We start from the raw sequence: 26168 nt of genomic DNA on the forward strand, positions 1-26168 counted from the left end.
AAATAGAGAGTTACAACATCAGCTCAAGTGTACACTATATTTTGAATATTTTCAGCACTTTACGGTGCCGTCAGACAGCCATTTCCTTTTGAACGTTTTCTCAACCGTAGAACTTTCGTATTCCTACGCATAAATGTAACTTCTAACGCCACTGGAGTTTCCGTGCCGGTACAACTCTCTAATTCTCCAAACTGGGGACACAGTGATTGCCATCTAATGCAAGTAACACACTGACTATACATAAGTACCTTATACAGCCCCACTTCAAAAAAACCAAACTATCCCTTTAAGTTTTTTTTATATCTTGCCTTATGGCAGAAGTTTATACTTTACCCACTTCTGTCACAGACATGTGTGTCTAAGACACATTCACCAGAGGGGTTTACAGTAAGAACCCACTCAACAGAATCCATCTGCCTTTGGGCAGCTTTTTGTGTTTTAATTAAAACCTCAACGGGTCATCTGAAGAGAGTAAATACTCAGAGTCAACAATACTCCTCACCACACTCCACTATCTGCCTAATTGACTGAAAAAAAATTGTATGAGAGGGATTGGGTTAGTTTCTGGAGGATATGAGAATTAAACTGTCATCCCCTGTTGGCTTGAAAACTGACTGTAAAAGGTCTGCAGCTGGTTCAGCTTGGATTTATAATGGTTACAGTGGTAGTGACAAGGCATTGAAATGGCTCAGAAGTATTAAAATGTTCACAGAATCTCTGCATTATGATCTACACCTTTGTTTTCCATCTATATGCTGATGGTCCTTTTTGCCAATTTTGCCAATACAGCTAAATGCACTTCCTATGTCTCAGTCCAGGGGACAACTGCTGTTCCTCCTGTGGGGGAAGCCTTACCACCACTTGTCCTCTACTTTCACTGGAATGTACAGTAACTTGCCCTATGGATTAATTAATTATTTTTTATGTAAATAAGTAAGTAGTAGACACTTTTACATCTGGGAGCTGCCCACAACAATCTCATTCTTGCTTGTTAAGGGTTAAGTGCCTTGCTCAAGGAAAGATGTCACTGAGAGAGCAGGACAGAAGCCTTGGTTTCTGGTTTTGACCAGATTTGAGCAGAGTCACAAGCCATCGGTGTTGAACTCGTTTTAATGTTGCATGTGCCCAGCCACCCAATTTTTACTGGCCTACACATGTATTTTGGGGGATTTTTTTTTGTCTTGAAAGTCCTGGTGTCTTTGAAGACGGTCCTCCTTCCATTGCAAATGTCCAACACCAGCAAGGAGTGAAGTCAAGAGTTGAAAGCCAAGCAGTTCAACTGTATCAGCACAACTTACAGCTGGCACCACAGATAAAATTTAGGATGCAGGGGAATTGGCACTCAGTCTACAGTGACAGTGGTGGCTTGACGCCTGTTGCGCCAGAGTCTTTCTTTGTACTTGTACTGCAGAAACCCTTCCTCTCTGCCAGGGGGCCACTGAAGGGGAACAACAAAATATAGAGTCTGTAGCATGAGGATATATTCTTGTGGCATGTCAGGAAGGACGGTGAATCAAGCCATTGATTAGTCTGCAAACTAATCTGACTTTTCTGAAAGGTTATTGTATTTTGCAAGAAAAACAAGGATGACTATAATTGGATTCTACTTTGACTGCCAATGTATGCACATGAATATAATGAGTACTGGGTACAACTGCCTCCAGTTCAAATTAGGCAAAACTTACTGAGAACAGTGGCCTCATTTAACTGAGGCCACATTGGCAGAGAGGGTGGTGGAAAGGTTAGGAGCATTATTTATAATCTGTGGTCAGCAAAATATTAAGTCCAAATAATGAGTGCAAGCTTTAAAAGAGTTTAGACATGTAAAAGTAACATCTGCAAGTGTTTGCAGCTGCTTATTGAGTACTTCAAGTAAATCTTGCAGTTCAGAAGTTCCAACAGTTGTTGGTAAATTCTTAATCCACCTCCATTAAGCTTAAACTAAACTTTAAAGATGACTTCCATTCACCTGGATTGGAAGTGTTTATGAAACTATTAAAACTTTATTTCTGCAGAACAACACATAGGTGTCAAAATAATTTGTTTCCATATACATCTACCTGTCATCTTAGTGAAAGCTGCTCATGTTTCATTGTCAGCGTGTCAACCCTCTTGATAGTCTGTCATCTGATACTGTCTTTTATGACACATTGTTACCTGCATCATGTATCTGCAGTCTAATTAATTATTTCTCAAGCTCCCCCTGCATTGTGAGAAAGAGAGTAGTATCTCCCCCTACTGTTTTTACTGTAAAAGCACCGTTGCAGAATCAAATCAGTAGAGAGAGTGTACGGTACCTTTCCAAAGGCTTTTATATGTGCCTCTTAAGGTCTCACATGTAAGAATATAACAGTTTTAATACGGACGAGATCTCCTGTGGAGTAACTGACATTAGCTGCCCTACTGGCTGGAGTGGAAATGTACAGTATATAAGGGTGTGTCAAAGCAAGTTATTCAGAACAGTCACTGTTGTCTGGGAAAAACAAATAAAGATATTTTTTGTCATGTTTCATAGTTATATTAAAGGCTGCCTAATGTGTTTCCAGCCCCGGGTACTTGATAGATTAGAATGGCTAATCACGTCTTTAGTCCAGTTTGGGACACTGGTTGTACTGACTAAGCACCAGAAAATGTCTGAATACATAATTGAATAATAGTGTCTCACCATGTTTGCATGTGAAAGTATAAACTCATTGTGTGTTCCCTGTAGATTATAGAACAGGTTCTAATTCTCTTAAGGTGGGCTCATTTATATTCATGTCCGTGGATAATTTCACTTCCTCAGCACATGACAAAAAAGAACTGCAGATATCCTGTGTGACTCCACAAGGTCGGGTGTCTTAATTGTGCTCCACCTCTTTTTCAATAAAATGGGGGGGGGGGGGGAATCAAATGTAAAACTGTTTTTATAACACAAAAGTCAAAAAGGGTGCAAGACATGATTATTAATCTCAGTTTTACCTTGTCCTATACCTTTTTTTTTAACCCTGTCCTGCCCAGCAGCTTGGTATGCAGTATGAGGATCTGGATTCCATGTAGTGCCGGAGAGATTTTGCTCTAACAAGGGAGTTTTAATGTAGTCTTTTGTCTTCTTTATTATTTATTTACTTATGCACATATATTTGCCACCAGGCTGGACAGTGGGGCGGAAATGGGGGTGGGGGGGCACAAACAGCAAATGTATCATGAATGATACTGAAACAAACATGGCATGTGTATCTGTAACGGAGTTAAAAATGCACTTTAATAATTCATATTTTCAAATTTGCATCTGTGGATTTTATCTATCATTTAATGATTTTATTGAATATTTATGAATTTTATCTCATTGAGTGGTGTTTATTTATCTTTACTTTTGCTAATTTTTTTTGTGGAAATGTCCTTAGCTGCACACTATCCCTTTTGTACCTCCTAAGCTTCCGTAGTGCTCATCTCCCTCAGTCACTTCTTGCACCGCTGAGGTTAAGTTGTGTGGAAAAGTGCTGCTGGGCTAATGTACTGTTTTCTTTGGAAATTGAACCAATTACGTTATAGCTTTCAACACATGTTGTGCAATGTCAATACAGTTTTAGTAGTGTTTTCATTTTAACTTTCTAGCTGCCATTTTTACCGCGGCAGGCAGGCCGTGTCATGTGACCAATGTAGCTCGTCGGAGATTTCAGCGTCTGTTTCCTTGAGTAAACGCTGTATTTTCGTATGTTTAGGAAGCAGAGGTGCAGTAAGAGAAAGCCAGAAGGCAATTAATGTGTATTGTATTCTACAGGTATGTGTTTTCCTTCTGTTTATTAATGTAATTTTTGTTGTCTCCATCACCTCACCCACACACTGTTTATTACCCCATGCTTACCGCTTCACTTCCACTCTCCTCTTGTTGTCTTTGTCCCAAGGCCCTGTCACAGTGACTCTGGCCCTCTGTTCTGCTGTCACATGCCTCCTCCTCTGCATGGCAGAGGGCACAGCTCTCCTTTACTCCGTCAAGTGCCCGTGGCTGCACTACGCAGGGTACTGCAGCTGATGTTGAAGCTACTGAGGTTGTCTTTGCGCATTTGGCGCCATCTGTCTTTAGATTTTTTATTTTTTTTGTCTTTTTTTGGTCCACGCAAGAAACAGAGAGCAGAGGGGGTGAGGGCTAGTAAGAGATCTGATTGGGCCGGCCCAGTGTCAGCATAGAAAATTACCCAATGGGCCGCTGTCCATGCTTTATGGGACGGTCGTTGAGGTTGATGTTTCCTAAAGACATGAATGCAGCACATTGTTGTGTCAGCTGATTAGTGCCGTGTTCCAGACTGGGAAATGTCCGAGTTGAAATATCCGACTTCCGACCTCAAAGCATTTCAGGTGCATGGTGGTGCATGATGCCAAATGGAAACAATAAACTTGGTTGATCTTGACAAAATTATGTTTCTTTGGCAAGTTTATGCATAATTAAACACTCAACTTAAATAAAAGGATGGCCATTTTATTAAAAATGAGTGATAAATATACATTACTCGTTAACTGTGTATCCTTCTAGCTACATGCTTTGGTAATCGTCAAAAGTCAGCAAAAGTTGTGGGCTATATTTACAAATGTTTTCACATTTCTGGGCATTTTTAACATTTTCCTGAATAACTTTTAGGCATAGAAGATGACTTTCTATAACCAGCTACTTAATAACATTGACAAAATATTTCTACATCAATTTACACGTAGAACAAGTTTTACTATTTGATACTAGCATGTATTATTTTAATTTAATAGTTGCCATTGTGGGACGTCATTCAGCTGCTACTTGTGAAGTCGGGGTACATATTTTTTAGGAAATCCGACTTCAAGTGGTGTTCCATAGTATTTTTTCTATTTGAAGATCGGAAATTTCCCAGTTCCGAGTTGACTGGAACGCAGCATCACTCCCCAACTCGTCACATATGGATGCATGGTAAAGACCATCGACGTCAGTTTGTAATGCACTGGGGATCCCTATAGAGAGTCCAAGTCCCTCCCCTTCTGGTGGACCACCATGGCACTGTACTTTGGAAAAAATATGTAGTCAGTGGCAAGAGACAACAAATTTTTTCATCCCCTTTCAATTTTTTTCATTTGCCAAACGAAATTCACATGACTCATGTCATGCCAAATAATACCAGTGTCGTTACCGATTCAAAAGAAATCTCTCGTATGCACCAGACCAGTCCACCTGGCACACAAAACAAAGCGCTAAAGACATGATTGTCTTCACTAAATCCGTTTAGTTCTTAAACTTTTTGGCTTGGGGTCCTTTTAAAATGAAGTAATTTGACCGGGCAGACTCCTCAAACTCTGTATAACACTGATTGTCTCGCTCCTCCTCTTGTGGATCTTAAGGTCAGACCCACCTTCACCTCCACACGTAAAACAATAGTGCATTCTGCCCTACAGCACTTCTAAAGACATAAAACAAAAAAGACTGAAATGTAACATCAGAAATAAGAAAGCATCTTGATATTAGCAAAACATTGTAGATGCATAAAACAATCAACATTAACACAGTCATTCCAGGTTCGTGTGCTCGATCACATGATGACCTTCAGAGCTGCAGGTGTCTCGCTCCTTTGTATTAAAAAATCTATTCTTCTACACTTAACAGGCCCTCCTTGCCAGGGCCACCTATGTTTATAAATCTTAGTTCCCCTTCGAGGGAACTCGAACTGCGTCGGTTACGACACTATGGGAACGCCTCTAGGCGAAGCAGGTCTGAACGTGAATGAAATCACTCCAATCCTATTGGCCTGTTGCTAGAACGGTAAGGTGTGACGGAATAACCGGAGGAGTATAAAGCACACCTGTACACACTCATCATTAGCTTTTTTTTATTCAGCAGGCGCTCTGTATGTTGTTTGAAGAAAGCTCCAGTCCTACAAGCAGTGTGTCTTACCTGAAGAAGAAGTCTACCAGCATGTCCGGCAACCAGATGTACAGAAGGTGTGTTTTTTCTTGCCCTCGGTACATCACGGATGGAGATTCTCATGAGATGTGTCTCTCATGTTTGGGAATGGAGCACGCACGGGCAGCTCTCGAGGGGGCTGCCTGCGCCCGTTGCGAAGCCCTTTCCGTGCGGGTACTGAGGTACAGCATGGCTCTCTTTTCCGAGGATGGCCGGATGTGTTTTCCCCGTGGCGCGGGCCATGCGGCCGCTGAGGCGGCCCGGCGGCTTCACTCAGGGGTTCACAGCGTGATCTGTCGGAGGATTTCGGGACGGCTGAGGCTTTTTCCCGACCTTCATCCGCTGGCTCCGACGCTTCCTTTCCTCGTTCGGGGTGCCCGTTCTCGGCTTCTCCCGCTCGCGGTTTGGATCCGGAGACGCGGCAGCAATCCGACTCCGAGGAGGCGGACCTGCTCAGCGCAGTGGACGATGACTTCCGGGTGTCGGGGCGGCGACATCTGGCCGCGCCCGACTATGACGTGCTGCTGGAGGTGGTAACTAGAGCCGTGGCTAAGCTCAACACCAAGAGACAGGAGGAGCAGACACCACAGGCTAGTGGTAAGCTTGATGAAAGATTTCTTAAGCACCACGCACCACCTCCACGCCGATCTCTTCCTGATTTACATGATGAACTGAGTAAATCATGGGGCAGACCCTTCTCTACATGGCTTTCCACACCCCGATCACTGAACTACAGTAATGTGATGGGGGTTAGGGACCGTGGTTATGGGAGGATGCCTCGGGTGGAGGATGAGCTTGCGAGCTATCTCTCCCCTCGACTTGCGTCCTCCCTGGAGAAGCCGGCGTTACCATCCAAACCATGTCGCACCACATCCACGCTTGTGGGGAAGGCGTACATGCCAGCGGGCCAGGCAGGTGCGAGCTTGCACACCACGGTGCTTCAAGCCTACCAAGCCAACCTGCTACAGGAGATGGTTCAGAGGGGGGGTCCCTCCGAGGAAGATCTGGCGGAGCTTCGCAGAACCACGAAGCGTTAGACGCAGTGCGAAGCGTTCCGCCAGTACCTCCCTCGCCGGTCTGGACCCAAGGCAGCTGAGGCTGCCAGGCGTAGGTCCCTTCCCTCTACGAGCTCCTACGGAGAGGAGGGAAGCAGAGTGTCGCTTCTCGGGGGCCCCCCGAGGAGCTGGGGCAGCGAGACGGCGCTCTCACCCTCAGCCGTCTGAGAGACGCGATCTGAGGACCGTCATCCAGTCCCGACGGAGCTCAGGGAAGACCGGGGTAGGGGAGTCTTTCTCCCCTCCCGCACCCCCCCCACCCCCCCCGGAGGCCGACCGAGGTCCCCTCCGCCGTGGCAACAGGTGATGTTATCCCGCCGTTTACACGTTCAGGACGCACCTGCCACCATCGAGTCCGCACCGTACTGCCTGCCCCGAGGGTCTGCAGACGGACGGCATGCCGACTCACTCACCGTGGATCTTCGGCGGCTCCCCCCTGCCGTTCTGGGGCTTCAGGGGTCCACCAGAAGATCACACGAGACACCGACCACCAGCCCCGAGGGGCTGGTTCCGTTGGCAGTCTTTGCAGACGCTTGGCGGAGCCTGACGAACATTTCTCCGCGGGTCCTGCGCACTGCCATAGATGGGTATCGACTACAGTTCATAGCCCGCCCTCCAAATTCAACAGAAGAGAGGGGGTGGTTTGGACTGTGGTCCGCCCGGAGCAAGGTCCGGTGTTGGGACAGGAAGTTTGTACTCTGCTGAGGAAAGGGGCCGTGGAACGTGTCTCCCCCCCAGACAGAGACTTCATAGTCCCCAAGAAGGACGGAGGGCTGCGTGCCCTATTTTGGATCTGCGGGTTCTAACCGGTCTCTGAGGAGATTCAGGTTAAAGATGCTCATCATCCCCGCCACCGTGACGCACATCCAATCTGAGGATTGGTTCGTCACGATAGATCTAAAGGACGCCTATTTCTAGGTCTCCATCAGTCCTTCTCACAGGAAGTTCCTGAGGTTTGCCTTCGGGGTGTGGTTTACCAGTATCGGGTTCTTCCATTCGGCCTGGCACTTCCCCTAGCACATTCACCAAGTGTATGGTTGCAGCACTGGCCCCGCTGAGGCTCCGGGGCATCCGGATTTCAACTTCATCGACGACTGGCTCATCCTAGCCCAGTCTCGAGAGTTGGCGGTTCGGCATCGAGATGTCGTTCTGGCTCGTCTGCGGCGTTTAGGGCTGAGGCTCAACGCAAAGAAGAGCGTGCTGGCGCCCACCCAACGGGCTACGTTCCTAGGGGTTGCATGGGATTCGACAACGATGCGGGCACAATTGTCTCCGGCACGTGTCGACACCATATTGGCTGCCGTGAAAGGGGTGAAGTTAGGCCACGCCATCACTATGAAACACTTTCAACGAGTGTTGGGTCTCCTGGCGGCTGCGTCCAGCGTAATACCATCTGGACTGCTGCACATGAGACCCCTGCAGTGGTGGCTAAGGAACAAGGGTTTTTCCCCGAGGGGAATCCTCTCCGTCTGGTTTGGGTACGCGCAAGTGTCTTCGTTCCCTATCAGTTTGGAAGGAAACTTGGTTCCTGTCCCAGGGGCCCGTGCTGGGAGGGTCTTGTCGCCGGCTGGTTATTTCGACAGACGCCTCCCTCACGGGCTGGGGCGCGGTCATGGATGGCCGCTTTGCAAGGGGATCCTGGCAGGTGCATCGATCCGAGTGGCATATCAACTGTCTCGAGATGTTGGCGGTGTTCCAGGCTCTAAGGAGTTTCCTGCCCGATCTCCAAGGCCACCACGTCCTGGTTCGTTCCGAGTAGAACAACACAGCGGTGGTGGCCTATCTGAATCACCAGGGCGGTCTGCGCTCGCGCCCTCTGGACAGACTGGCGCGTCAGATCCTCCTGTGGTCCCAGCAGAGGTTACTATCGCTCAGGGCGATGTATTTCCTGGGGACACAGAATCAGGGAGCAGACCTGCTGTTGAGGCAGGGGCTGAGGCCCGGGGAATGGAGACTTCACCCCGAAGTGGTGGAGCTCTTGTGCGAAGAGTTCGGCCCCATAGACGTGGATCTGTTTGCGTCTCAAGAGACTACGCACTGCCCGCTATGGTTTCTCTCGTTCCTCCAGCCCCGTTGGGTCTGGACGCCATGGTACATTCGTGGCCGAGGCTACGTCTGTACGCTTTTCCCTCAGTCGCTCTGCTCCCGGGGTTCTGGAGCGGGTCCGCCAGGACTATGTCGGCCTACTGCTCGTAGCCCCGTTCTGGCCAACCCGGGTGTGGTTCTCGGACATCATGTCGCTCCTGGACGGCCCGCCGTGGCGGGTCCCTCTGAGGAGAGACCTGCTGTCCCAGGCGCAGGGCCGGGTTCTTCACCCTTGCCCCGCCATATGGCGACTGTGGGTCTGGCCCCTGAGGGGGCACAGTACCTAGAGGCGGGTCTAACAGCCGGAGCAGTCGAGACCCTCCTGAGCTCCAGGGCCCCGTCCACACGGAGGATGTACGGCCTGAAGTGGAGTGTTTTCTCCACTTGGTGTAGGGAGCGGTCGGTGGACCCTGTTACCTGCCCGGTGGTTCAGGTACTTGAGTTCCTCCAGGACCGGTTCTCTGCTGGTCTTTCCCCTTCCACCCTCAAGGTGTACGTGGCAGCTATTTCATCTTTCCACACCCCTCTGAGGGAGGGGTTCTTGGGGAAACTTCCCTTGGTTGTACTTTTCCTCCGTGGTGCCCGGAGGATGAGACCTGCGACTCGGTCCAAGGTTCCCACTTGGGATCTGGCAGTGGTTCTTGGGGCGTTGGCTGAGGCCCCCTTTGAACCCCTGGAGTCAGCTGAGGCTAAGCACTTGACCCTCAAGATGGCCTTTCTCCTTGCTATCACCTCTCTAAGGAGGGTGGGGGAGCTCCAAGCGCTTTCGGTTTCCCCGCAAAGCCTGGAGTTTGCCCCGGGGAATATTAGGGCTATCCTGCACCCTCATTCAGGATACATCCCTAAAGTGCCTTCTTGTGCGGCAGGGTCCACAGTGCTGCAGGCATTTCATCCTCCACCTCATGTGACGGCGGAGGACGGGAGACTTCATCTGCTCTGCCCTGTCAGAGCACTGAGTATTTACACTCTGAGGTCCTCCCGTTGGAGGAAGGCTGACCAGCTGCTAGTGTGTTTTGGGTCTCCCAGGGCCGGGCTCCCTGCATCCAAACATACTATTAGCAACTGGATTGTTCAGACTATTTCCCTGGCCTATCAGGTGCGCGGTTTGCCTTCACCTGTGGCTGTGAGGGCTCATTCTACCAGAGGCAAGGCGGCCTCTCAAGCCCTCCTTTCCGGGGCCTCTTGCAGGATGTTGTTTAGCGGCTGGCTATGCCACTCCGCACACATTCATTCGGTTTTACAGTCTTGACCTTCCTTCGGCACCTGGCACTCGTGCGCTCTCCTCTTAGTAGTGCCACTTTATTGCACACAGGGGCAGGCGGGGTTTTCGGCACGGTTTAGTGGGTATCTCGTTCCCATAGTGTCGTAACCGACGCAGTTCGAGTTCCCTCGAAGGGGAACGTCTCGGGTTACGTATGTAACCCTGGTTCCCCGAGAAGGGGAACGAGAGACTGCGTCGGCCCGCCGCACCTCTCTCCCCGCCTGAAGCGCCTGCTTCATAGTTTAAGCTAATGATGAGTGTGTACAGGTGTGCTTTATACTCCTCCGGTTATTCCGTCACACCTTACCGTTCTAGCAACAGGCCAATAGGATTGGAGTGATTTCATTCACGTTCAGACCTGCTTCGCCTAGAGGCGTTCCCATAGTGTCGTAACCGACGCAGTCTCTCGTTCCCCTTCTCGGGGAACCAGGGTTACATACGTAACCCGAGACGTTTACTCTTATCGAGCCTGGACCCAAGTGCAATCAACATTATGTGAGAATCTAACAAGGCCCCATTGTATCTCATTTGGATGTCTGATTCATGGTGTTCACTGTAACTTCCCCTGCGGCCAATTAGCAACACTGTTTGACTGGCCGGGTGTGTGTGTCTTTGTAGAATGTGAGGCGTGTGTGTGTGTGTTCTTGTAAAGTCTGTGTCTTCCTGCAAAAATGTGAAGGCCGCAGCCTGAGAGTAATAAGGCTGAGCGAGAAAACTGCACCTTAAAGTTCAGTGTATCTTTCAATAAATGCCTTAAACATCATTCTAATAAACATGTTAAACATTATCCTAATAAAGCTAGGCATGTAAAATATTCAAACATCATAGCGAAATAAAAATCTAGGGCAGTAATTTAGGGAAATAATTTTGTGTAACAAATTCTGTCTTAGCCTATACCTCTAATCATGTTTGACACCTCAGATTTATCTTGGGATCTCAATAGAACATGCTTCATTTTCATGTGACCATGACCCAGGCAGACTTCTTGTGATCATCTTGTACAAGAAAACATTGTGGTAATCATAAAATTGTTAGCAATCAGCAGGCATAAGGTGATTTCTGCCAGAGACTGGAACAAACATCAGACACATCTATTGACATTATGTAATCCAGTACAACACCAATAACTCTTACCTCAAAAATTAACATAGTTTATGTGACACAGTCAGTAAAAAAACTGTATATAATAGCATACACTACATTTCACAAGCTATTTTTTTCTTTTTATTCCTGGGCTCTTGCCAGCAGGGTTTTTGGATTGCAGTGTAGTACATGATTACCCTCCTTCAATAACCACCTCACTGGGGCCGATCTGTCCTCACATATCCACAATTACACCTGTATACTGAGCCAACAGTGAATGATACAGAAATCATTGAGCCATAAAATACTATAAGGTTATGGATTAACCTTTTATATAGTCCAGGCTCAATCAGATATGTTGTTTTTGTTATCAGCAAAGCCTCGACCAGAGACCAAGATTTATAACCAAGACCTATCAGTTAAAAGGATGTCTGTTTATATCTGTCTTAGCTCCTTCTGAAGGCCAGCTGGGCTGTGGTTCACCCACCTCTTCTGGCTGAAATGTACTAACCAAAACCTAAGGATTACTAAAAGTGTGTGTGTGTGTGTGTGTGTGTGTGTGTGTGTGTGTGCGTGAACCGAAACCACAACATCTCCAGCTCAACAATTTACAAAACATTATGTTGTTTCTACAGCAGCTCTAAACACTACCATATCAGGGAATAGTGTGGGAGAGTCTGGACAAAATTATGTCATTTTATGCTTGTGCACTTTATGATACATCTTGTGTGTTTTAAGGTTCATTACTGCCTATTATTGACTATTTTATGAGTTGTTATGATGTTGTTGCTTATGTATTCTTGATTAATTATTATTTTATTATGTTGTTGTTTTCTGTTATTTTTGTCTCTTATTTATGACTACACTTTGTGACTTCGTTCTGTGAAAGGTGCTATATTAAATAAACTTACTTTCTTACTTGCAAAGAAATCCTAATCCAGACCCAGGGTCCTGAGGGTCAGTCTCACCAACCACTACTCCACCCTATCTTCTGTCTCCCTGTCCTTTCAGACCTGTCTACTGGCTGGGTAATGACACCCTGCGGGTGTCTGCAGCCCTGTTTGCAGAGAACCGTCGACGACTGTGCCAAGGGCTGAAAGCCAAAGATGGAGTGGTGCCACAGTCAGTGGTGGTGCTGCAGGGAGGAGAGCAGAAGCAGAGGTACTGCACGGACACAGACCTTCTTTTCAGGCAGGTAAGTAGTTTTTGAGTTGACTCCAGGATTGTTACAAAACTGAGGCTGAGGTGGGGGCAAGGTTTGTATAATTCATCCATCTATGATCCTCAAGCATGTCCTGTGTCAGTGTCCTCTCAGTTTGTTGTGCCCGGTCGCTAAAGCGCCCAGAAGGCATTTTATCAAGGTCCCACAAAAACCTCACCCAGCTTCTCTCAAAGTCAAGTCCAGTTCTGAGCTTCTCTGGCACTGTTAACCTCACTCTGTCAAAAATATGTAGGCCAGCGACTCTGCAGAGAAATCACTCATGTCTAAGATCTGTTTTTCCAGACACTCCAGCATAAGCTTATGACACATTCAATGTTTTGTTTTGTTGTTGTGCTCTGTATTCACCTCTCTGGACGTAACTGGCCTAATGAAGGATAACATCTTATACTTTTCATGTAATAATCTGACCAACATTGACTAACTTCCTGCTTTCTTCTTCTGACTATTATAATCTCCCTCACTAATGCTCTGGATGATTCTTTGAATTCTGCAGGAGTCTTTCTTCCACTGGGCTTTTGGAGTGACTGAGCCTGACTGTTATGGAGCCATTGATGTGGACTCTGGGAAATCCATCCTTTTTGTTCCCAAACTGCCTGAAAGCTATGCTACTTGGATGGGAGAGTGAGTCACACAAATCTTCAAAGAGCTGTGTACATGGCCAACAATCATCACCAGCTGGTCCACAGCCGTGAGCTGTAACCTGAAGAAAGGGCCGACAAAGTCATGCGCTACACAGTTCCATATTTTACATCCACTATAAACATGTTTTTATAGAAGAGTTTGAATTTAGTTTATTTATTGTAAATACCACCCAGAACCATTTAAGACTTAATTTTGTCGTCACCCAAACCAACTCAGACATGTTTGACTCTACTGCTACCAAAGCCAGTATTTCCAGTCCACACACACATGTAAGAAGAGTGCTAGTATTAGTTGTATTTATTTGCTTGTTTAGTTATTGCATCTTTTAGAAATTATTCACCCTCTTGCAAATGGTCAAAAAACACAACCTTGACAAAACAACTTTTCTTCTTACAGAAGAACATGACTATTTTACACATTTGTATTGAATTATGTGCGGATAGATTGTGGATTATAAGGAATGAAGCATACAGTGTTACAGACTCCAAACCAGACATCATGATCTGGAAATAAACTGCAGACTCTTGACCATGTCACATGTTCACTTTCCACTGATCTTCAAACTCCAAAACATGTTTGTCATCTGACTTGTGTCTAAAAATAACAAATTCCTTGTTATTTGCACTTGAATGTGCCGAGTTTGTCATTAGTGTTGCTTTCTCCCTCTGATCTTTGTCCAGTTTTGCTAGTGTCTAACCCTGTTTTATGTTTTTAAGTTCTCATGTTTGTTGACTGTAATTTTCTGTTGACAGGATCTTTCCTAAAGAGCACTTCAAGGGGAAGTATGCTGTTGATGAGGTGCATTACACCTGTGATGTAAGTCTGTGTTGGTGCTGGTCTTAACTGTGTGTGTGTGTGTGTGTGTGTGTGTGTGTGTGTGTGTGTGTGTGCGTGTGCGTGTGTGAACTTTTTCTGTGCAGTAACTGAACCTTGATGTTCAGTCACTGAGCTGTAAAGTTACAGCAAAGGACATCAGTTCTTCTGTAGACAGTTTTTTAAAGGTGAAAGGACCAATATTAGGTTTGTACTAGGACCTCCTACAGTAGAGGGTGACGTTGCAGACATTTTTACATCTCCTCGGCTAAACATGTCAAGTAAAATTCAATTATGAAGCCTTTTCAGCCAAACATATTTGTCACAATGTGTTATTCAAAGGGATTCAGATAAAAATTAACTTGCATAGAACATCTTTGAGGCCTGTTGGTGGTTACGTGTGATTGGATGTTTGGGGCATGTGCACTCATTTGTGTGAGCAGATGATCAGGCCACCAGTCCACGATATCAGATATGGCTGTTGTCTGAGAAAATGTGGACAGTAGTTGGGCTCACACAAAGCACACACTAATAATTCATTTGGTAGAACAAGTCTCCCATGTGTACGCACCTCTTACATAGATCAACCATCAAATTCTCTGAAGACTTTTCATTTGAATGTTAATTTAAATGTGTAACCAGCAGCTTCATTCTCTTCATTTTAACGGCCTAGTCTAAAACATACGTTCCTGTTCAGACTGTCTGTAATCGCTTATTTTAAGAGTTTGGGAAAACAGTCATGTGTATCGGTGTTGGCAGCCGATTCCCAGGGAACTATGTTGGAGGCTTGACAGCTTCTGTGCTATTTTGGAGGTGTGCATGTTGACAAATCAAAATAATATAATCAGCTTATAATATAACAGCTTTCACTGGCCAACTACTCATTTAGAAGTTTGCATTTGAAATGATGACATTCATTTCTACATTTACACTGTGACCTTTTGATGACTCATCCTACTGATGATTTTTCTGGTATTTTTAAATCTCAGCATCTGCCTGAGGTGTTAGATTTCCTAATTAGTTACAGGTTAAGATTCAAATGATCACTTCCTTCAACATTCAGATCTTCCATGTAGCAATAGCAGCTCAACACTGCAGTATAATTTTAGAAAACATTAAATTATATAATGGTTGCCTCAGGATTTGTTTAACTAATACTGCCATTTAGTCAAAGAAATCAGTTGGTGGTGTTCAGCATTGAGCTGGAAATGTTGCCTGCAGAAGGACCTAAAACAGAACAATATTTTTTTTTTAGCAGAACAAGCTTCTGAATATTTGAGCAACTTTCCATTTTTCAAACACTCAGCCATGGAGGGTGTTGTTACACACACACACACACACTTTTATCAGCATGTCCTTGTTTAACATGCAAACAGTTCACCTTTGAGTTGTTGAATGCAGCAGTTTGTGGAGAAAACTATGAATAATATGTTCATTATTTTAAAGTATCTGGCTGGTGTTTACCATCATGATAAATTGTTGGCTGAGTTTTCTTGATATCTGTATTTATTTATCTGCGATGATATTTTGAGTAAATTCCAAGTAAGTGCACATTTGCCTACCCAAACCTATCTTGTACAGCTTTTTGAATAAAAAAAAACAAAACAGGAGTGTTTTTGTTACCACTGATTTATATCCTCATGACTCTTCAAAGTTTTTTCATGTACCTCTACTTGACTTCAAATCAAATGGTTGCGGTAACCAGGTTTAAGTTATTGTGCCAGCTAATCATTGACTTATTTATGCAAAACATTTCAAACTTTTATGTAAAATAGCAATTATTCAAATGTCTCAAAATGAAACTGCAATTCAATATTATCTAGATTTTATGTGTTGGAGAACACAGTTAATGTTTTAGGAAGTCAATGTCAGTGGTATTAATAATCACTGCTCAAATATCACCACAGTGTTTGTGAACACTGAGTCTGGGATCTGTTTTCTGACATTTAAGCTGCTGGCAGAGGAGCAATTAAGGCACTTGAGGTTTGTCATTCAGTGTGCTGATGAGTAGCAGAGACGCCACATAGCCACAACGGCGTCTGACAAAGTGACCTTTATTCTGCAGCCGGGACCAGAAGTAAACTGGTGCTTGTTGAATCGTCTCCTCTACTGTGTGTCTCAGTCTTCTCATTGCTCTCTGTCTGCTTCCTTGCAGATAGTTGATGTCCTGTCCAACCTGGGACCAGCAGTGCTCCTAACACTGGTATGCTATTGGCTTCTCTGTTTAGCAGAGTGTAGTTAGAACTTTTAAAAACCTGATTAATATGTTGACCTGCTGCTAAAAAGTGCAGTGTGAGAATAAGTGCAAACTCCTTTTACTAGTTCTACATCCTCTACAGTCCATCTGTCATTAGAAAATAGGTGTCATTAATAAAATGGATATAAACCAACTGATTGTACTGTAGTGACATTGGAAAGCACTTTTTTGTGTTTGTGTTTTTCCTCCATGCAGCGAGGACAGAATACAGATAGCGGGAGCATCTGCCGCGAAGCCTCCTTTGAAGGAATTAGTCGGTATGTTTAATTGGCATCACTTTGCATTAACATAATTATACTTTGTTTTGGGAGGTTTTTGTTTTCTCTGTTATAACCAAGGATACAACAGACTCATGCATACCAATTGTTGCTGATTAACTTAATTCTGAATATGATTTAATTAAGCAACAATCTTGCTTTTGCTTGTCAATTAATGGCAATCTTACTGTCTTAGCGCGTCTTTGTTCTTTTGTTTTTTTAACTGCATACATTACACCATTTTATCTATTCTACACTCTGACCCTAACTGGAACACTAAGTCTCATATACTTATTTCAAAGCTAATGTATCAATTTGCATCACATTGCATTTCAGTAAGGAGAGTTCAGTTGGAAGTGTATAACAGTATTTATTGAAGAGAGAAAACATTTTTGGCCATTTGACTCCATCGATGAAGCATCTTTTAAGCGTAGGCACATATGCACATTGGAAGTAGGATAGGATCCTCCTGGAGTCTAGACAGTGGTGGTGGTGGAGTAAAGCTAGCAGGTGGTTAGAGGTAACTTTCAGTTGAACCTCGCTGGACATTCTGGAGGTCATGGTGGTGACGGCGAGCAGGTGTGTTGTGCAGTAGTACGCCTGAAAGACAGAATGACAGAATTGTAATGACACTTCAAGGACCACGGGCAGAAGGATCATTGGTCAGTATGTGGACTTCAGAAACACAATAGAACAGCAGGAAATAGACGTTCACCCATAGAGGAACAAAGGCAGAACACTGAACTTTCACCAAAGCTTCATTTATATTTATTATGCTTCTGTTTCTTGTTGTTCTTGTTTTATCAGCTTCCAAGTGAACAACACTCTTTTACACCCAGTCATTGTGGAATGGTAAGTCATTAAAATGTGATTTATAATATTATTCAGAGAGCCCACTTAAGATGAGAATAAAGAATGTATTGTAGTCTCTCAGTTTCATCAGTCAGATTTTGCTACCTTTAACTCACAAACCTTGGCACTTACAGCTGCCCAGTCATGTAATTGTGCAATCCTCCTATCTTTTCTTTGGCTTGTTTTTTCCCCTCTTAGAATTACAAGCCAGTCTGCACGGATTTAATGGACTTCGTGCTCGCATGGTTGTCCTTGGCATTAGAGTTTGCACCCCTGAGATGAATTGACATTTTCTGATATAAGGAGGAATGCTTTTCAGGCACACCTCCTGGGGAGAAAGACTTCGTTGAACCCCCCTGCCCCTTTTTTCGTTGTGGAGCTTGCATGGCTCCCTTTTAATGGGCCGTTTCTTTGTACTTTTATTACTGTTACTAATGGGTACCACTGTCTTATGATATTATTGTAGAAGTCCTTACTACTCTCCAGTATCTAGCCATCTAAGGTGCAGCTACCACTTTCTTAACACAAATGAATGAGAAATTGTAAGATCAGCAGGCAAACAGCTTCAGTTCTAACATAGTCTTAAAGCCTAGGTTTAAATCAAAGAATGTATTACATTTTATTATGGTCTGAAACACTTTCTGCAGAATATTTTGAGAAGGTTTCCCACTGGAATTTCAAGAAATTGCAGGTGTCATTTATATACAGTGTTCCTGAAAATGATGGAGGATCATCTGCCAGACATTTGGTCTCTGTTACTGCATTAGCAGTGTATATTTCAAAAATGTCTCTATTTGAGTCATCACAGTCCAGATACTGTATTCCTTCAGCTCAGTGTGATAGCTATATGAGTTCTGAATCCTGTTTGGCTGCATATTAATCATACTGTGCTGATATGGCAATGATCAGAATGAGAGCGCTGGTCTGTCTGTGTCTGCAGCCGTCTGATTAAGACTGATATGGAGCTGGAGGTCCTGCGCTACACCAACCGGATTTCCAGTGAAGCCCATAAAATGGTAAGATCTTTCTCTTCTAGACACATCATCTGCAAGGTTTCTCAAATATTAAGCACAAACAAGCATTAAACACCCAATGTATCGAAGTACCAAGCTGCATATTGACTTTAAAACTCATCCAAAGGATTCAAGATGTCAGGATCCTCAAAGGCTGTAAACTGTTTAAATGCTTTCGATTTTAACTTCACCTCGTAGCTCGAAGGCCAGTTGTTAACAGAGATAGCCTTTGACCAATAAGCTGTAACATTAAAGCAATATCTTTACTTCAGCACCGGATATCGCTTTATCACCATGAATAACCTCTTCAGGGGTTGAGGAGCAGTTAACCTCTCAGTGTTATCTGTCCTCTGAAATCACTTACCATGAGCGGTCAATATTGTTTTCCTCCTGTTAGGCTTAGTTTAGGTAGATTTTTACCTTTGTGTCCCAATGAAACTACATGAAACTACCATGAGAGTTTACTGCTTTGTGCATGTGTTTGACATTGACATCCATTTCACAAGAGTCTGCAACGGTTTTATCCAGTAGGTTTTAAGTTTGCTATTCACATATACTGTAAAACTTTGATTAATCAGTGAATTGACCCTGCCTATATTTGGGACAGGCGTCCATATGGGATAGGCCTTTAATTCCTTTTGCACAAAACTGAAATAGGCGTTCAATGGAGACCTGCGTTTATTTGTCAAAATATGTTCCCACACCAGGCCAGTAAAGGAGGTAGGCGGCTATTTGGGACTCGGCCATTTATTGACGTTTTACGGTAATCACACTTTTTCTACGTAGGTCATGAAGCATGTGAAGCCTGGACAGAAGGAATATGAAATGGAGAGGTACGTGGAGCATTTTGTCAATGGACTGTCTTGTTTTTCATGCCTGAGATGTATAGGTCCGTGTTTGGTGAAAAGACATAGTACACGTAAAACAGCTGACTGACATATAAAGACATCTCGTTTATATCTACATGATATTTGTTATATTACTTTATAGCCGATGTAATGACACTGGTAAACCTGTCAGGTGGACATGGCCCTTTCAGCCTAGATCAATTTAGATTCAGAACTTAGTTTTCATCACGTTGGAAATTGTGTCACAGTCAAACGAGTGTGAGTTTCTGATTCACCACAAAAAGCAAATGTCAGCCATATTTGGCCGCTTTTTTCTGTGTGTGTTTTTTTTTAAATAATTTGCTTATTTTCCTGTGCTATGTAATTAGAAATAGGAAGACTCTTCTCACACAGCATTGTGATGCTGTCAAGATCCATAGTGTTTGACATGCTTGACCGTGTGATGATTAAAGAATGAGTCCTGAATGAATTCTTAAAAGGCATGGAGTCAGGAAGAGGGCAGCGAGAGTCCTTCAGCTAATTAGAGTTTTCTGTGATCTTTGCTGTGTTGAAATCGTTTACATTCCTTTTTCTTACTGGGTCTTTTTTTCCTTTGCAGCCTGTTCCAGCACTACTGCTACAATAAAGGGGGCATGCGCCACACCTCCTACACCTGTATCTGTGGAACGTAAGGCTTTGTCAATGAATGTTCACCCATTTCATTTCCGACTGAAGCTGAAATTAGGCTTCTCCAAAGGTGCATGTACACGTGGTAGGTTGCAGAAGAGCTGATACGCACAACTTTCAAATCTCAACTATGTGTTGGGCGGACTGTGCGTCTAACAAGCTGATATAACAAAGCATTAAAAAAATGGCATGCGAACTTGTACGCGTGACATCCGTGCACGTTCGCTTGAATCTAGACAAGCATAATTACAGTCTTACTCAGATACTTACCATAATTACTTCCTTAATTGATTAATTACACACCAGGCAAAATAAGGATGTTGTTATTAATGAAATAAAAGATTGTGTTGAGGTTAAAGTTGCCATTAGTTCATATATTTAGACCAAACACCATCAAATGCCATCTTCACATGTAGGACAGAGCATTACTAACTAAATATTATAAACACTTTACAGTATAATGCAGAACATCCTGTAAGTCTCTGTGGCACAGTGGAAGTTGAAGTCTGTAGCCTTTCAGCATCCCGATTGGCTTATTGGCCAAACCACCATCAAATTCCTCTTTGTTGCAGGGTAACTGTCAGCTAGCAGCATCATTATGGATGAGGAATTTGTTGTACTACTCATGTGCTGACCTTTTGTATTAAAGGCCATGTGAAATGAATTCTTCCTGGGGATTAGTGGTCAGTGGATGCAATTAATTTTCCGGTTCAAATTAAGAGCTTGAAAAGTGAGGACTTTTTAAAGTAAAGGAAAATTGATGACACACTGAAAAGACTGGAATCCCTTTGATATTGTGATGAAATACATTCTTTAATTCAACATTGTGTTAAACATAGCTTTGTTAGTCATGTAGCTTTTAATGTCATGTGAGTATCACTTTGTGGTATAATAAATTATTTCTCATTTATTTACATTTTATCTCTCTTCTGTCCATGTATTGTGTCATCTGTCAACACCAGAAGCAATAATTGTTCTGTAATCTTCTACAACCAGTGCTGGAGCTCCCAGTGATGAGACAGTTTTGGATGGAGACAAGTGGTAAGTAGCTGTCAGAGTTTTTAGCATGGACTAAATCAATAACTGCTATACTTATGACAACTGTGCCACCTGCAGGCAGTCGATGTTACAGTTTTACATTTAGTTTTACCATTACCACCCCCTTTAGCTTAAATAAAACAATAGAAATAGAACATCATTAAATCCAATTACCTCCAGAAGATATATTTAATATTCAAATAGAAATACAATTCAGCTTGTTGCTTTTGTAAGACATTTCTTACATTTCATAATTTCAAAATATAAATTGTGTACATGCACAAAAAAGCTAAAAATAAAAAAACAGCTTTAACAATCATGTCTACAGGGTCTAAATTGCAGTAGCTCTATCTTTATTACCTGTAAACAGTGCACATTTGCAGTGTTGAACTGCTGCTACTCAACTCATCGTGCCTTTAGGTCGCACAGATTGGACTATAATTGTCTGAAATTGTTGGTGTTGTAACTAGATGGCACTGGCTGGACCTGGATTCTGGTGCTTTGTGCATTGTAATTAACTGAAAAACCCAAAGCTCAGTCTGTTTGACACAGGTGGAGAGTATTACTGCAGTACTGCTACTTCCCAGCAAACGGCAAGTTCACGACCAGAGTGCCGTCCATGAGGCTGTCCTCAAATCCTCCCAAACTGTCATGGTTGCATCAAACAATGTTATTACCTTGATAGAGTTTAACTATTGATTACACATTACTGACATATAAAGAGTAAACTACACTTCAAATTCTTCTGCCCTCATCAGTTTATCACTGGCATGGAGATGAATAGCATATAGTTTTGTTGCATCCTATCTTTTTTGTTTTTGATAAAGCTAGTAATGATCTTTAGATAAGCCTAAAAATTAGTTTAAATCTCAGTTCAGTTAAACATTTTTATCACAACAATTTATTAATACAAGGTTTTTTTTTAGGTATAGGGATATAAAATTTCCAAATTTGATATCCATGTTAGTGTTGTTTTTTACTTGTAAGCATGCTAAGATGTATTTAAAGGTCAAGACAAAAAACCTCCTGTTCTTTATAAACCAAGCTGTTTGTGTTGAAGGTGTGAAGTGGACCGACATGCACCGCCTAGCTGGAGGACATGCTGAAGGTCCACCTGGGCTCCTTCTTCATGCCCCACAGCCTGGGACACCTGCTGGGCATTGATGTGGAAGGGTTAAGTTTTCTTTCTTCCTACTCCTTTTCGCACATGTAAATAGAGGTTTTTTAAATACTTAATATTATGGAGTTTTACTTTCATCTGTTTTGTTCATCTGTTTTTTAACACTATTTTGTCTTTCTTTTTTTTTTTTCAAATGTTCGAAATAAAACGTCAATCAATCAATGAATACCCTCAGGTGAGAACAGAAGACTTAAACTGTGATTGCCCACATCACAGCTAACTAGTAGGTATCGGTCAAAGTTCGAAGACAGAAGAAAAAAACAACTCCAATATTCATGTGTCATCAATAATAGAGAGAAGTGCAGAAGTGAGAGCTGAGCAAAAAGAGAATCGAAGTTCAGGATGATTGCAGTAGAGAGAGGAAGGTGAAATGTTGTCTCAACACAGATGGTTTCAGGTTGTGGTGGAGCAGTTTGTACAGTTATGCTCTTCTGACAACTAAATACAGAAGACAGTTTACCCACAGTAGCTCCAGTGGAACTGCTGAGTCTTCACCAGCAGAAGGTGTAAGTGTGTGAATACACTGTTAAGCAAAGCTTCCTGGATATGAATACAGGGCTCAGTCAGTCTTTGGATACATGCCAAACGATGCTGTTGGCTAGTTTCAGTAACTACAGAAGATGGCTTAATGTAGTGACACCATTTATCTCTAATCACAGTCTGAACCAATCTTCTTATCTGGATGGAAACGTTTTGAGCTTTTGTTTTAAACTGTGGTTTTAACAAACTAGGGGGTGGAGCTTTTAATGAGCCTGGACTGAAGAGTCTTCGAATGGGCCGCCTGGTCCTCATCGTGGACCCCGGCATATCAACCACCTGCCGGACCAGGCCCTGGTCAACCCCGCCTAGAGCTGCTTCATCAAGAACCAAGTGCTGGCTCGCTTCTGCGGCTTTGGAAGGGTCAATCTGCCAGCACAGTTGTATATTTCTGTATGTTTTTTCACTGGACTTGATTTCACTGGAGTTATTCACAAGAGAGCTCACAAGGCAATGCTAACTTGTTTCGCAGTGTCTGCGTAGCATGGTATATAACCATGAAAGGAATTTATGTGATTAAATGTACAATAGTGCTGAATCTTTTGCCAAAGCCTGGAATAGAATTTTACTTTGTAAAATTTCCAAAATTTTACAAAGTAACTTAATAGTGGAAATCTGTGGATGCTGCTACTGAAACGCAACTTTATAACAAAATCAGGTCAAGCTGTAAACAAATCCCTGGTTAAACCATAGGGTTAAACTTGTGATATACCTATACTCAACTATTTACAAGTGGTCAAGGTGAATAATATAGCATTAACGCTATCATAAAACTGTACGTTGCACTGAGAACTTAAATTGATTGTATCATCTGTATTCAACATATAAATTCATGACTTTCCCTTTTGCATTGATGGAATTTGCCTTTGAACCCTACCTCAGTAGTAATAGATCTTAACTCAGTGTCTCTAGCTTTTCTCTACTCAAGCTTTCTGGAGGTTTTAACGCATCACAGTCACAGTCTTACCTCACTACTTTAAATGTGGCCTCCTGGAATAATAAATATTTGTTAAAAAATAAATTATGTTCTTTGCAAATATTGATTCATTGCATTCATACTTTTTTTTTGTATTTGAATACAGATCAGTACATTGGACCACAAAGTTTCTGTGAACCTAGCGTAGACCTCTTGTCCTCTAAAAGAAGAACCGAAGACCGCCTTTGTCCTCTAGATGGGCAACTGGAATCATTTCCTCATCTTCTAGGTGATGTTGATGTTGAAATGTAAAATAAGTCAAATACAGATGTTTCATTAGTTGCAGCAATATGTTGAATACTGAGGGATCCTGGTATTTTAGTTCCTCTCTTGTTGATTGTTTTGGGGAAAATCCAGAATCATGCCATCATGTTGGCAAATTTTGGACAGGTATTTTCCCCCTTAGATATTGAAATAATTGCTAACTTGAGTCATCCTGAACTTAAACACTGATACATATACAGTACTTATTGATAAGAGGTACTTTTACAGTGCGTGGAGGGAACTGATAATACAGTTGAACATTTTAGAGGTACAGTATGCAGGTCTTGTATTCAACTGATAAAAGGGGTGATAATAATAATGTTACAGGCCCCAGGCACAGGGAATGTGGGCAAATAAAACCTGTGAAACAGAGAAATGATAAACATAGGAAACTTGCTTCCGTTGGTCTTGACAGTCTTGCCACAATTGATTTAATAAATACAGTCATTTAAGTCAATCAATAAGGTCTCCTCTGCACATCACTCATTTTCAATTAAGTTACTAAATTACATAAGGTTAACAACATCAAAAAACAGCTTCATACACAAAAATGACAATTAATCCTCGTAGTCATTATACCTCATTCACCAGAAGGGAATGTGAACCTCCATCATATTAACATGGAATATATATTTTTTATATTAACAGGATAAATAAACCGTTTATCACAGTAGTTCTGTACACAGAACCATTGACAATTTAACAACCGTTAATAACGTTCCAGGCAAGATAGTGACATTTTCAGCATTTAATTGATATGGATGAATTCTAACCAACACGAAACATATTTTTATAAACAAATACAATTAAAACACCTTAAATGTAAAACAAAGAAAATGCCCAGGAGCTGTAAACATTAAAGAGGTGGTATTATGCTTTTTGGCTTTTTCCCTCTCCTTTGAGTTATATACCTTTTTTGTGCATGTACTAGGTTTGCAAAGTGAAAAAGCCCAAAGTCCAGCCCAAAGGGAGTTCCCATCTCCCACAGAAAACTCTGCTCTGAACTGCCTGAAAACAGCTCGTTTGTAGTCCAGCCGCTTCCCTTCCATCCCTGTGATGTCACAGGGATGAAAGCAAAATGAGCAGCTAGTCGACACGCCCTCAAAAAGAAAAACACTGAGCTACAGCACACACCTCCTCTCCCTTCCAAACACTAGCTACCCTCCAGGCAGTCAATGGACTTAAAGTTACTGTGATGTAGATACAGAGCTCAGTTAAAACTTTATGGATAAAAGATACTTTTGTTACAGATTAATAACTCACCAATCTCAAACTCTTGCTCCAGTCTATGTTGCCAAGCTGGTCGGCAACATGTAGCCTACAGCTAAAAAGAAGCTGTTTATGCGCTTCTCGCTGACCCGCCCTTCTCTGCTTCTGATTGGCTAGTAGTCCTTAACTAGGAACTGCACATGTGCAACTCCTAACTAAGATCATTTAGAGACAAGATGTATCACTCCATAGCTAAAACGAAGCGTTCAACACGTGGGAAAAGAGGAGCTACAGCAATGTGCAGTATGGAAAAAACTTATAATCAAACTACACAGTGAATACCTAAAACAACTTAAAGGGGCTATATGTAAGTTTTTGATTTTAATAAATCAAATTTTCATTGTCTTATTGTCAATGGGCTCAAAACTCACTTAGAAATGAAGCACACGCCTGTTTTCTCCGTTGCTTGCATCAGACACTATTCTGCTTTTGTGAGGTCTCTGGGTCGGATTCAGCTCAGTGCGCGCTCCTGAGCCTCTCTCTGACTACAGCGACAACACGGCAGCTCATGACATGCAGTCCACTAACACCATAAAACAACCGGCTCACAGTACCTGTAAACCAGGAGAAATGAATAACACACGAAATTTGCTGCCGTTGGTCTTGCTGGTCTTTCCAGAATGGCAAAATTAGGACAGCTACGTCATCAAAACAGTCCCCAACCGCTGCATTTAACATTTGGGCTACGTTGTTAACCTGTGAATGGTGATATGAAATGTTAGTGTAATTAAAAAATTTAAAAATCCTACATGTTAACCGAAGTCACGCAGAACTCGCACGTTAAAGACTTACAACAAACATGCTGTAGTCAGGGAGTTTTCTCCTGTCGGGGCAAGGAGACTTCTCTGGTTAGTGTGGTTCATAGTACATCTGTGGTCCAATGCTTGCTACTATTTGTATGAAAGAAGACTCATACAAAATACCAACAAATAAATGTACTGCACACAG

At 42.9% G+C, this 26168-nt stretch overlaps 1 protein-coding gene across 1 annotated transcript in view; it reads left to right on the forward strand.

Annotated features, from left to right (window-relative positions):
* The window catches only part of LOC119889892 (xaa-Pro dipeptidase-like), a 48153-nt gene extending 28109 nt beyond the window's left edge, over positions 1–20044 (forward strand). Inside the window, exons 6-14 of the mRNA XM_038700805.1 lie at positions 12349–12581; positions 13102–13229; positions 14003–14066; positions 16219–16266; positions 16516–16577; positions 17385–17429; positions 18370–18445; positions 19229–19275; positions 19889–20044. Coding sequence (XP_038556733.1) covers positions 12349–12581; positions 13102–13229; positions 14003–14066; positions 16219–16266; positions 16516–16577; positions 17385–17429; positions 18370–18445; positions 19229–19275; positions 19889–19961 — 776 coding nt within the window. The 3' untranslated portion in view covers positions 19962–20044. The remainder of the gene's footprint in view (positions 1–12348; positions 12582–13101; positions 13230–14002; positions 14067–16218; positions 16267–16515; positions 16578–17384; positions 17430–18369; positions 18446–19228; positions 19276–19888) is intronic.
* Positions 20045–26168: the final 6124 nt, after the last annotated feature.

This window comes from Micropterus salmoides, unplaced genomic scaffold (genome assembly GCF_014851395.1).
Source record: "Micropterus salmoides isolate LMB-PRFRI ecotype aquatic unplaced genomic scaffold, ASM1485139v1 Ms_hic_scaffold_6, whole genome shotgun sequence".
Taxonomy (NCBI): domain Eukaryota; kingdom Metazoa; phylum Chordata; class Actinopteri; order Centrarchiformes; family Centrarchidae; genus Micropterus; species Micropterus salmoides.